This window comes from Salmo trutta, chromosome 24 (genome assembly GCF_901001165.1).
Source record: "Salmo trutta chromosome 24, fSalTru1.1, whole genome shotgun sequence".
In the NCBI taxonomy this organism is placed as follows: Eukaryota; Metazoa; Chordata; class Actinopteri; order Salmoniformes; family Salmonidae; genus Salmo; species Salmo trutta.
The window spans coordinates 38,605,454-38,619,104 of NC_042980.1; the positions used below are offsets into that span (position 1 = coordinate 38,605,454).

The 13,651-nt window shown below is 46.0% G+C and overlaps 1 protein-coding gene across 2 annotated transcripts in view; it reads right to left on the reverse strand.

The window, feature by feature from the left end:
* Positions 1-824: 824 nt before the first annotated feature.
* LOC115161260 (type I inositol 3,4-bisphosphate 4-phosphatase) overlaps positions 825-13,651 on the reverse strand; it is a 62,938-nt gene continuing 50,111 nt past the window's right edge. Inside the window, exons 11-24 of one of the 2 annotated variants that reach the window (XM_029712097.1) lie at positions 10,422-10,526; positions 9,603-9,711; positions 9,113-9,130; positions 8,733-8,919; positions 8,133-8,438; positions 6,268-6,418; positions 5,665-5,703; positions 5,374-5,546; positions 4,956-5,079; positions 4,170-4,437; positions 3,375-3,472; positions 3,152-3,264; positions 2,832-2,986; positions 825-2,474 (exon numbers count right to left, since the gene is read on the reverse strand). In XM_029712097.1, coding sequence (XP_029567957.1) covers positions 2,342-2,474; positions 2,832-2,986; positions 3,152-3,264; positions 3,375-3,472; positions 4,170-4,437; positions 4,956-5,079; positions 5,374-5,546; positions 5,665-5,703; positions 6,268-6,418; positions 8,133-8,438; positions 8,733-8,919; positions 9,113-9,130; positions 9,603-9,711; positions 10,422-10,526 — 1,979 coding nt within the window. In that variant the 3' untranslated portion in view covers positions 825-2,341. Of the gene's footprint in view, positions 2,475-2,831; positions 2,987-3,151; positions 3,265-3,374; positions 3,473-4,169; positions 4,438-4,955; positions 5,080-5,373; positions 5,547-5,664; positions 5,704-5,840; positions 5,982-6,267; positions 6,419-8,132; positions 8,439-8,732; positions 8,920-9,112; positions 9,131-9,602; positions 9,712-10,421; positions 10,527-13,651 lie in introns of both variants that reach the window. The other variant, XM_029712096.1, reaches the window with a different exon arrangement.

A 13,651-nucleotide genomic window follows, 5' to 3' on the forward strand; every position in this document is an offset into this window, starting at 1 on the left:
CACGTACGTCCCTGCATACATGCAGGCAGACAGACTGAATATAAAGACCAGAGGTATACTGTACATGTCACAGACAGACAGGATATAAAGACCAGAGGTATACTGTACATGTCACAGACAGACAGGATATAAAGACCAGAGGTATACTGTACATGTCACAGACAGACAGGATATAAAGACCAGAGGTATACTGTACATGTCACAGACAGACAGGATATAAAGACCAGAGGTATACTGTACATGTCACAGACAGACCGAATATAAAGACCAGAGGTATACTGTACATGTCACAGACAGACAGGATATAAAGACCAGAGGTATACTGTACATGTCACAGACAGACAGGATATAAAGACCAGAGGTATACTGTACATGTCACAGACAGACAGGATATAAAGACCAGAGGTATACTGTACATGTCACAGACAGACAGGATATAAAGACCAGAGGTATACTGTACATGTCACAGACAGACAGGATATAAAGACCAGAGGTATACTGTACATGTCACAGACAGACAGGATATAAAGACCAGAGGTATACTGTACATGTCACAGACAGACAGGATATAAAGACCAGAGGTATACTGTACATGTCACAGAATATGGTGAAACAGTTTACTGCTCATATTTTAATAGCTCAAGTTATAGAGTTTAGGGCGAAAGCAAAGCCTGTACCTGTACAGATACAGATGTTTTTACCTGAAAGTGTGTGGCTCAATACATACAAAGAAAAATACATGACGTAAAATTAAATTGATAAAACGCGCAGCATTTTGGCAACTTTTTTCAGAAATGTTCAGTGCATCAGCATCAAGAATATTCAGCAAAATAACGTTTATTTTTATTTAGGAAAACATTTTTAAACTCTCTGTAATGTGCAATAAAAGCTATAGATAAACATGGAAACAGAAGCTAGTGAGGGGTTCACAGTACAATTTAACGCACAACACTGTCCATTTTAAACAGACTTCTTTCTATGCAGTGTACCAGTCCATTATATCCAAAAGTACAATACTAATGTGAGGCTTTTCTAACTAATGTATTCAACACTAAGACACTTCAATTTCTCTCCATCGGTTGTACAAATAATAAAGCAGTGTTTTGTTGCTCCTGTGGTGTTGCTCCTGTGGTGTTGCTCCTGTGGTGTTGCTCCTGTGGTGTTGCTCCTGTGGTGTTGCTCCTGTGGTGTTGCTCCTGTGGTGTTGCTCCTGTGGTGTTGCTCCTGTGGTGTTGCTCCTGTGGTGTTGCTCCTGTGGTGTCCCAGTCAGCCAGGTGCCTTCTGCAGCGTCAGAGTGAGTTAGCTTCTATCAGTGTTGTAGTATTCCTCTGGGATTCTTACAAGAGATGAGATGAAACTCGCAGAGAAAAGCTGCCGACATAATATTTCTTATAACACTGTTCCTTACTCTAAGCTAATATGTTATAGTTTGGCTGAGTCTATAGTTTGATTTAAAGTTAATATGCCTACCATCTAGGTCATGTATCTAAACATTACTTTATGAACAGACAGGGGTTCGGGGAGTGCAAGATTTGGATACCATGTTATTTTTCAGTTGAATACAATCTACAAGCATGTGGGCATATATTTTAATTGAGTTGTTTTTGGATTCATTTTGTTGTGTGTGAACCCCATCCATCCTTGCATCTAATATAGTGGAGCATTGTACCATGCACTCAATGACAAGATATAAAACATAAAATAAACATGCAGTGGCAAGGGAAAGATGAACTTTGACCCCTGTAACTGTATGACTCTCAGTAGAAAAACTAAACACAGGATAGTGGTGCACCATTTTGCACTAACCCTGTCCAGTAGCTGCATTATCAAATACATTTAGGATAGGTCTTCATACATCATAGATACAAGTGTCTACATCTAATCCTTGTGTATAATCATGAGCAAATAACACGTTGATGCTCTGTACACAAAGGTTTTGTTCTCTTTAAAAGTTTAATTTTCACTTTACAGTTCCATGAGAGACAGCGGTAAGAACCCAGGCCACATGATAAGAGCTCTAAATACAACTAAAACAACTGCAGCTCTAGAATTAAAGGGCTTTTACATCAATTCAATCTGTGACAATGTATTTCAAAATCTGTTTTTAAGTTGTTGTTGTGTGCGTGTAGTGATTCTCATGACATAACGCAGAGATTATAATCCCAAAGGAGAGGGAAGTGCTATCAATCTACCACAGATAACATCAACAGTGAGTCAGCACTATATAAAGTGGTCGGTTGCTTTCATTAAGTTATTTTGCTTTTATGTTGTTGTTGACATTGACATTGTCTAGTCTCTGTCCCCTTCTATTGGCTACTTCGAGAGATGGGCAGCTGTCCAATCAGGTATCTACTTTCCCATAGGTGCCCTCAGGGGGGCGGTACTGTTTGGGAAAGGCCTTCAGCTGGAGGGAGTTGAAGGCGTATTTACGACATCCTACATTCTTCATGGTGTTCTCTCGTCTGCAGCCCTCACTGTCGGAAGGAGGAGAGGAGAGGAAAGAGGAGGAGGGAGGAGGGAAGAAGGGGGGAGGAGAGGGAAGAATAGGGGGGAGGGGAGCGGAGAGAAGGAGAGGAGAGAGAAGGAGAGGAGGGTGGAGAGAATGAGAGGGGGAGGAGAGGAGAGGAGAGAGAAGGAGAGGGGGGAGGGGAGGGAAGAGGCCAGGAGAGAGAAGGATAGGGGGAGGGTTTAAAAGATAAGATGGAGATGGAGTTATATTACATGAAGTTATTATAAACATGGACAGAATTCTTTATTTTCTTCTAATTCTACATGGTAGACGTTACAATGTCTTGTCTCTTTTTGTTCAGGCAGTTGTGTGGCTGGCTCACCTGCGCATGCAGTCGAGGGCCTGGAAGAAGACCTGTGGGGCCATGGCGTGCTCCTGCTGGAGTATCAGACACTGCTCCAGGGTTAGAGACATGGCTGTACGATCCTTAGCACTCTTACAGCTGGTGAAACGCATGCCGTTCAGACGCCGACACACCTGGGGAGGGAGAGAGCGAGATACAGGGAGAGAGAGAGAAAGAAGGGGGGGGCAGAGGAGAACGGGTGAGAGGTAGAGAGTCAGGCAAAGACTTCAGCTCATTCAGAGTGCTAGAAAATAGGATCTTGTGGGGAGAGAGAGAGAGAAAGGGGAGAATGTCTCTACCTCCGCTGCCTGCCACAGGATCTCTACGTTCTTGCTCTTCCTGGCACTGATGTTGTGATCGAGCAGCTTCAGCAGCTCAGGCAGACTGGTTTGACTACGGGTACGAGGGAGGCCTGAAGAGGAGAGAGAAGAGAGGATTATTGCACTGACGTACATTTTAGGAACCCGGTTGTTGACCACTTAATTAGTGGTTGAGGTTAAGATGAGGTTGTGTATGACTCACAGTCCTCAGGCAGGACCTCTTTGTACTGGTCGTAGTAGGAGCTGAGACGAGCCATATTCTCCATGTTAATCACCTCCTGAAGAGACGTGTCTCCAAACCTATAGATACACAGATCGACAGACAGACAAACAGACAGACAGACAGATTGTATTTTATTCACAGTATTGCTCATTAAGCGAAGCTACAACACATCAGCATTTCTTACAGTCTATCTATAGGGAGTAGGCCTAATGTTCTCTCAGTCTCCATCATCGTTTCTGTTAAAACTGGCTGTAAGCACGTCATTTCTAGTCTGTACTGGCATATCTAATAAACAAGCTTAGAAAAGGCACAATAACAAGCGCCTCGTGATTATTGGAGGTAACCTTCATCAATCAAATGGTATCACCACAAATATCAGATGGCTGCCGTTGCCATGGTAACACACCTTTTGACTACCCCTCTTACATTGTGCTGCTGGTACTCCCTCCCTCCATCACCTCTCCATCACCTCTCCTCCCTCCATCACCTCTCTTCCCTCCCTCTATCACCACTCCTCCCTCCCTCCGTCCATCACTTCTCCTCCCTCCATCACCTCTCCTCCCTCAATCAACTCTCCTCCCTCCATCACCTCTCCTCACTCCATCACCTCTCCTCCCTCCACCACCCCTCCATCACCTCTCCTCCATCCATCCACTCTCCTCCCTCCATCACCTCCATCACCCCTCCACCCTCCACCTCTCCTCCCTCCATCACCTCTCCTCCCTCCATCACCTCTCCTCATCTTTCCTCCCCTCTCCTCTCTCGTTCACTCACTTCTCTGCCAGTGTCTGCTGTTCATTGATTCCCACATTGAAGAGAACAGGCTGCACCCGCAGCAGCATGCCGTTCTGGATCTCCCGCGGCAACACATCAAACATCGGCGCTGGTAACGGAACCCTGACGTTGAAGCCGTCCCGGTTCCCGGTGATGACAGGCAGCATGTCTGGGCCGAAGACCGAGGTTGCCTGGGTGACTTTAAAGGTGACGTTCCGCAGGTCCATCACGCCAACACTCATGTCCTCCAACATGGCCAGCTCATCCCCTTTAAGATTGAAGAGAATAAGTGGTCAGAGTAGGTTTCAGTGGTCATAATTTAAGAGTAAGTGGTCAGAGTAGGTTTCAGTGGTCATAATTTAAGAGTAAGGGGTCAGAGTAGGTTTCAGTGGTCATAATTTAAGAGTAAGTGGTCAGAGTAGGTTTCAGTGGTCATAATTTAAGAGTAAGGGGTCAGAGTAGGTTTCAGTGGTCATAATTTAAGAGTAAGTGGTCAGAGTAGGTTTCAGTGGTCATAATTTAAGAGTAAGGGGTCAGAGTAGGTTTCAGTTGTCATTAAAAAAAGAAATAAAGTGAGTTTCAAATCAACATAATCATGTGTGTGTGTGTGTGTATTTTCATTAAAGAAAACACAGAATGCACGCATGCACGCACACACACACACACACACACACACACACACACACACACACACACACACACACACACACACACACACACACACACACACACACACACACACACACACACACACACACACACACACACACACAGGCAGGAGGTTACCATAGGTGCTAAGCAGGCCCTCATGCTGGACCAGCAGGCCGATGGTGTGGAGCTGCCTGAGGAAGCCGTCGTCACAGAGACAGTTCCTCAGTTTGATGACGAAGCCACAGATCAGAGCTGACAGCTACATAGTGGAAAACACCAATACAACTGTCAATAACCTATACAACTATAATCATCTACATAATCATCTGTCAAACATCTATAATAACAATGTTATTGATCAATACAATAACAATGTATATTATAGAACAGCAATTAAATCCATCTAGTTATGCTGCAGTGCAAGAGTGGTGTTGTGTGAGTGTGTGTACACACACATGCATGTGTGTGTACCTGCGCGTGGGTGTACCTGTGCGCTCGCGCATGTGTGTACCTGTGCGCGCGAGTGCGTGTGTGTGTGTGTATGTAAACCCACCGTCTGACAGAAGACCACATCTCTTCTGTACTGTAGCGTGAGGTTCATGGCGATGGTGGGAGCACTGTCCTGCATTAGGAGGAACACCATGGACTTCTTAGCCTTGTCACTCATCAGAGACACACACTCTGACAGGGTAGTCAGGAGAGGGTACAACGCCTCACTCCATTCACCTGGTACAGACAGGAGAGAGGTTATACAGTACACACACACACACACACACACACACACACACACACACACACACACACACACACACACACACACACACACACACAATCTTGCTCTTACCTGGGCAGGGCTTTTCTTTTTCTATGTCTGGGTTGCTGTCTAGAAGGGAGAGAAGAGCATAACATCAGTGTTATAACATCAGTGTTATAACATCAGTGTTATAACATCAGTGTTTATGTCTGCTAGTTAAAGAATGATGGTACAGTATAGAACAGTCAAAGTGGCCATGAACCTACAGTGCTTTTGTCTTTCATGGTTTGATTGACATGTGGTGCTCAGATGAGGGAATGATGACAATGATGATGATGGAGGAAGAAGAGGTGATGAAGATGACGATCCAGGGTGTATCCAGAAGGCTTCCCTGTTTCCATGGATACCTCATGGGATTCACACACATTCCCTTTTATCCCCTAACCTCAACTTCTAAACCAATACATACCACCCACCCAGCCACCCACCCACCCACCCACCCATCCATCCATCCATCCATCCATCCATCCATCCATCCATCCATCCATCCAAACAACTAGCCACCCACCCACCCACCCATCCATCCACCCACCCACCCAGCCACCCACCCACCCACCCACCCTCCCACCCACCCACCCACCCATCCATCCACCCATCCACCACCCACCCATGTGAACGTATGTGTATGTTTACTTCTCTTAGTAGTGGCGTTGGTCAGCTGCTGAGCATCCAGGAACACATCTTCACTGCTGCTGTCTGTCTGCAGCCTGTCTTTGGCCAGCAGTCTTTCCACCCTCTGGATCACACAGTCCAGACTCTTATCTACATTTAACCACACCTTCTCCTGGAGGGTAGAGAAAGTGGGTCAGAGGGGCGGGTGGAGGGAGAGCGCGACAGAAAGATAGAGGGATGAAATATGAAAAAAACTTTGTATATACAGCCGTGGCCAAAAGTTTTGAGAATGACACAAATATTAATTTTCACAAAGTCTGCTGCCTCAGTTTGTATGATGGCAATTTGCATATACTCCGGAACGTTATGAAGAGTGATCAGATGAATTGCAATTAATTGCAAAGTCCCTCTTTGCCATGCAAATAAACTGAATCCCCCAAAAACATTTCCACTGCATTTCAGCCCTGCCACAAAAGGACCAGCTGACATCATGTCAGTGACTCTCTCGTTAACACAGGTGTGAGTGCTGACGAGGACAAGGCTGGAGATCACTCTGTCATGCTGATTGAGTTCGAATAACAGACTGGAAGCTTCAAAAGGAGGGTGGTGCTTGGAATCATTGTTCTTCCTCTGTCAAACATGGTTACCTGCAAGGAAACACGTGCCATCATCATTGCTTTGCACAAAAAGGGATTCACAGGCAAGGATATTGCTGCCAGTAAGATTGCACCTAAATCAACCATTTATCCGATCATCAAGAACTTCAAGGAGAGCGGTTCAATTGTTGTGAAGAAGGCTTCAGGGCACCCAAGAATGTCCAGCAAGCGCCAGGACCGTCTCCTAAAGTTGATTCAGCTGCGGGATCGGGGCACCACCAGTACAGAGCTTGCTCAGGAATGGCAGCAGGCAGGTGTGAGTGCATCTGCACGCACAGTGAAGCAAAGACTTTTGGAGGATGGCCTGGTGTCAAGAAGGGCAGCAAAGAAGCCACTTCTCTCCAGGAAAAACATCAGGGACAGACTGATATTCTGCAAAAGGTACAGGGATTGGACTGCTGAGGACTGGGGTAAAGTCATTTTCTCTGATGAATCCCCTTTCCGATTGTTTGGGGCATCCGGAAAAAAGCTTTTCTGGGGAAGACAAGGTGAGCGCTACCATCAGTCCTGTGTCATGCCAACAGTAAAGCATCCTGAGACCATTCATGTGTGGGGTTGCTTCTCAGCCAAGGGAGTGGGCTCACTCACAATTTTGCCTAAGAACACAGCTATGAATAAAGAATGGTACCAACACATCCTCCAAGAGCAACTTCTCCCAACCATCCAGGAACAGTTTGGTGACGAACAATGCCTTTTCCAGCATGATGGAGCACCTTGCCATAAGGCAAAAGTGATGACTAAGTGGCTCGGGGAACAAAACATCGATATTTTGAGTCCATGGGCAGGAAAGTCCCCAGACCTTAATCCCATTGAGAACTTGTGGTAAATCCTCAAGAGGCAGTTGGACAAACAAAACCCCACAGATTCTGACAAACTCCAAGCATTGATTATGCAAGAATGGGCTGCCATCAGTCAGGATGTGGCTCAGAAGTTAATTGACAGCATGCCAGGGTGGATTGCAGAGGTCTTGAAAAAGAACGGTAAACACTGCAAATATTGACTCTTTGCATCAACTTCATGTAATTGTCAATAAAAGCCTTTGACACTTATGAAATGCTTGTAATTATACTTCAGTATTCCATAGTAACATCTGACAAAAATATCTAAAGACACTGAAGCAGCAAACTTTGTGAAAATTAATATTTGTGTCATTCTCAAAACTTTTGGCCACGACTGTACATTCTATACAATATTGTTGTTATTCTCAGAACATTATCAATGTCTCCTTACCCAGTCCTCCTCATGCCAGTCAGCCTGTAGGGAGGAGCGCTTGTCTCTCCCCCTCTCTCCCTCCACGTATACTGAGTGGCGAGGGGAGATGGTGTGACGCGAGGGGGAGGTGGATTGGCGTGAGGGGGAGGTAGCAGAGCGACAGGGTGAGGTAGAGGAGCGACAGGGTGAGCGGGATGGAGAGGGGGTGAGGGACGATGGGGAGGGAGTGCCCTTCTGGGCGATGCATTCCGGCCGGGCGGCAGAAAGGGCTAGGATGGCTGAGGACAGCAGCTTAGAGTCACACACTGTCACCAACTGACGAGTCTGGAGAAGGGGAGAAAGATGGAGGAGAGACAGGGAGAGAAGAGAAAGGGAGAGGAGAGAGATGGAGGAGAGACATGGAGGAGAGACAGGACGAGAGATGGAATAGAGACAGGGAGAGGAGGAGACAGGGAGTGGAGGAGACAGGGAGATATACAGTATAATAGTATGTATTAATACAGTGAAATACATTCATTGCATAGATACATGAGGGCATTTCTCAATTTCTCACTTCCCTTCTCTTCTCCCTCCCTCCTTCTCTCTCCCCTCCTCCCTCCCTCTCTCCCCCTCTCCTACCTTCTCAGAGAGGATGGCGAGGGTTCTCTCCAGAGAGTTGGCTGAGCGTTCCTTGGCAGCGCGGGACAAACGTTCGGTGTAGTAGCAAACCTGAGTCTTCAAAGTGTTGACCTGACCAATCAGCTCCTTCGCTCTCAACACGTCCCGAGGCAGGTAGGCCACTGGCTTAGAGCCAGACCCAGCACTGCTGCAAGGTGTGTATGTGTGAATATGTGCGTGAGAGAGAGAGAGAGAGAGAGAGAGAGAGAGAGAGAGAGAGAGAGAGAGAGAGATCAGGAGTGAAAAGGTGCTGACACGTGCAGATTTAAAACTATGTAATACAGGGCATAAACACATCTACCCACAATGCATGTATAAACAGACCAGGTGACAGAGCTCACCATTCCTCCTCATATGCACTGATCAGAGAGCAAGAAAAAAAGGACACAATTCAGTCAAAGGTTATACATCTAAATCAATGTTAACGATGAAATCTCGAACTGATGTGCCTGTAGCAGGATTTCCCGATTGGCAGCCACAATTGATATTATTCGGACCCCCAAATTTTCTCAGCAAAATATAAATAAATATATTTATAATTTTTGTTGCACATAAAAGCCTGTACAATCACCAGGGAATCATCTCAAAATGATTTGAATTTACAAAATCTGTTCTCAGGTATTCCCATGCATGAATAGAGAGGCATATGTGATCATATCCCAATGTGATCAAGGTGTGAAGTTATTCTTTCTTTGTCAAATAGTATATCTGTTTGGGCTTTGTGTACAAATTATTTAGAACTATGTTCCGACCCCCAACCATAAACTCAAGGAAAAATACAGTCTGCGACTGAAAGTAATTAGGGACAGCGGGTCTATTGTCTGTACTCACTGTTTCCTAGCCTCCTCAAACTTGTGGATGAGTTTCCGGAGACCACAGTGCTTAAAGCCTTGGTGGTGGGCTGCTGGGGCCCCTATAGTTACTACGTCATAGGTCCTGTCTAGGAAAGGAGACGGAGGGAAGTGGAGGGAGAGGGGAGGGAGGAGGAGAGAGGGGAGAAAGGGAGGTGGAGGGGAAGAGAGTACTTTTAGACAGATATAAACAGAGTATTACATTGGGCCAGATGGATATAATTATGGATATAAAGGACATAGAGACTGATAGATATAACAGGTCCCCTACCATAGAGACTGCTAGATATAACAGGTCCTCTACCATAGAGACTGATAGATATAACAGGTCCTCTACTATAGAGACTGCTATATATAACAGGTCCCCTACCATAGAGACTGATAGATATAACAGGTCCCCTACCATAGAGACTGATAGATATAACAGGTCCTCTACTATAGAGACTGATAGATATAACAGGTCCCCTACCATAGAGACTGATAGATATAACAGGTCCTCTACCATAGAGACTGATAGATATAACAGGTCCTCTACTATAGAGACTGATAGATATAACAGGTCCTCTACTATAGAGACTGATAGATATAACAGGTCCTCTACTATAGAGACTGATAGATATAACAGGTCCTCTACTATAGAGACTGATAGATATAACAGGTCCTCTACCATAGAGACTGATAGATATAACAGGTCCTCTACCATAGAGACTGATAGATATGACAGGTCCCCTACCATAGAGACTGATAGATATAACAGGTCCCCTACCATAGAGACTGATAGATATAACAGGTCCCCTACCATAGCCAGACTCTCCTTGTACTCTCATCCTCTGGACGTGCAGGTTAGTGGGGATAAACTCCAGCTTCTTCTCTGCTTTCAGAGTGCTGGATTTAAAGGAGGGACCTGGAAGAGGAGTAGGTTGGAAATGTTATGATGATGCCGACTACTGTACCTGTGTATGTAACTGATAGTCTCTTCCTGTATGTTACTGATAGTCTCTTCCTGTATGTTACTGATAGTCTCTTCCTGTATGTTACTGATGCGTTAGAGATATGAAATACACAATATATACAAAAGTATGTGGACAACCCTTCAAATGAGTGGATTTGGCTATTTCAGCCACACCCGTTGCTGACAGGTGTATAAAATCAAGCACACAGCCATGCAATCTCCATAGCCAAACATTGGAACTAGAATGGCCTTACTGAAGAGCTCAGTGACTTTCAACGTGGTACCGTCATAGAGATGCCCTGGGCAACTGTAAGTTATTTTATTGTGAAGTGGAAACGTCTAGGAGCAACAACCGCTCAGCCGTGAAGTGGTAGGCCACACAAGCTCATAGAACGGGACCGCCAGGTACTGAAGCGCGCAGCGGGTAAAAATAATCTGTCCTCGGTTGCAACACTCACTACCGAGTTCCAAACTGCCTCTGGGAGCAATGTCAGCACAATAACTGTTCGTCGGGAGCTTCATGAAATGGGTTTCCATGGCCGAGCAGCCGCACACAAGCCTAAGATCACCATGCGCAATGCCTAGCATCAGCTGGAGTGGTATAAAGCTCACCGCCATTGGACTCTGGAGCAGTGGAAACGCATTCTCTGGAGTGATGAATCAAACTCCCTCATCTGTCAGTCTGACAGACTAATCTGAGTTTGGCGGATGCCAGGAGAATGCTACCTGCCCCAATGCATAGTGCCAACTGTAAAGTTTGGTGGAGGAGGAATAATGGTCTGGTGCTGTTTTTCATGGTTCGGTACAGGCCCCTTAGTTCCAGTGAAGGGAAATCTTAACGCTATAACATTCAATGATATTCTAGACGGTTCTGTGATTCCAACTTTGTGGCAACAGTTTGGGAAAGGCCCTTTCCTGTTTTAGCAAGACAATGCCCCCGTGCACAAAGCAAAGTCTATGCAGAAATGGCTTGTTAAGCTCGGTATGGAAAAACTTACCTGGCCTGCACAAAGTCCTGACCTCAACCCCATCAAACACCTTTCAGATGAACTGGAACGCCGACTGCGAGCCAGGCCTATCACCCAACATCAGTGCCTGACCTCACCAATGCTCTTGTGGCTGAATGGAAGCAAGTTCCCGCAGCAATGTTCCAACTTCTAGTGGAAAGTCTTCTCAGAAGAGTGGAGGCCGTTAAAGGCAGCAAAGGGGGGACCAACTCCAAATGAATGCCCAGGATTTTGGAATGAGATGTTCGACGAGCAGGTGTCCACATACTTTTGGTCATGTAGTGTATTATTTTATAGTGCTAATGGAGAAGGTTTCTGATATTCAGTACCAGTCAAAAGTTTGGACACACCTACTCATTCAACGGTTTTTCTTTGTTTGTCAAATCAAATCAAATCAAATGTTATTGGTCACATACACATGGTTAGCAGATGTTAATGTGAGTGTAGCGAAATGCTTGTGTTTCTAGTTCCGACCATGCAGTAATATCTAACAACTAATCTAAAAATTTCACAACAACAAAGGCATGAATAAGAATATGTACATAAAAATATATGGATGAGCGATGGCCGAACGGCATAGGCAAGATGCAATAGATGGTATAGAGTACAGTATATACATGAGATGAGTAATGTAGGGTATGTAAACATTATATAAAGTGGCATTGTTTAAAGTGACTAGTGATACATTTATTACATCCAATAATTTATTATTAAAGTGGCTAAAGATTTGAGTCAGTATGATGGCAGCAGCCACTCAATGTTAGTGATGGCTGTTTAACAGTCTGATGGCCTTGAGATAGAAGCTGTTTTTCAGTCTCTCGGTCCCAGCTTTGATGCACCTGTACTGACCTCGCCTTCCGGATGATAGCGGGGTGAACAGGCAGTGCCTCCTGAGGTTGAAGAGGCGCTGTTGCGCCTTCTTCACCACGCTGTCTGTGTGGGTGGACCTTTTCAGTTTGTCCGTGATGTGTACGCCGAGGAACTTACAACTTCTCCAACTTCTCCACCTTCTCCACTACTGTCCCGTCGATGTGGATAGGGGGTGCTCCCTCTGCTGTTTCCTGAAGTCCACAATCATCTCCTTTGTTTTGTTGACGTTGAGTGTGAGGTTATTTTCCTGACACCACACTCCGAGGGCCCTCACCTCCTCCCTGTAGGCCGCCTCGTCGTTGTTGGTAATCAAGCCTCCCACTGTAGTGTCGTCTGCAAACTTGATGATTGAGTCGGAGGCGTGCATGGCCACGCAGTCGTGGGTGAACAGGGAGTACAGGAGAGGGCTGAGAACGCACCCTTGTGGGGCCCCAGTGTTGAGAATCAGCGAGGTGGAGATGTTGTTTCCTACCCTCACTACCTGGGGGCGTACCGTCAGAAAGTCCAGGACCCAGTTGCACAGGGCGGGGTCGAGAACCCAGGGTCTCGAGCTTAATGATGCGTTTGAAGGGTACTATGGTGTTAAATGCTGAGCTGTAGTCGATAAACAGCATTCTTACATAGGTATTCCTCTTGTCCAGATGGGTTAGGGCAGTGTGCAGTGTGATTGCGATTGCGTCGTCTGTGGACCTATTGGGGCGGTAAGCAAATTGGAGAGGGTCTAGGGTGTCAGGTAGGGTGGAGGTGATATGATCCTTGACTAGTCTCTCAAAGCACTTCATGATGACGGAAGAGTGCTACAGGGCGATAGTTGTTTAGCTCAGTTACCTTAGCTTTCTTGGGAACAGGAACAATGGTGGCCCTCTTGAAGCATGTGGGAACAGAAGACTGGGATAGGGATTGATTGAATATGTCCGTAAACACACCAGCCAGCTGGTCTGCGCATGCTCTGAGGACACGGCCGGGGATGCCGTCTGGGCCTGCAGCGAGGGTTAACACGTTTAAATGTTTTACTCACATTGGCTGCGGTGAAGGAGAGCCCGCAGGTTTTGGTAGCGGGCCGTGTCGGTGGCACTGTATTGTCCTCAAAGCGAGCAAAGAAGTTGTTTAGTTTGTCTGGGAGCAAGACATCGGGGTCCGCGACGGGGCTGGTTTTCTTTTTGTAGTCCGTGATTGACTGTAGACCCTGCCACATCCCTC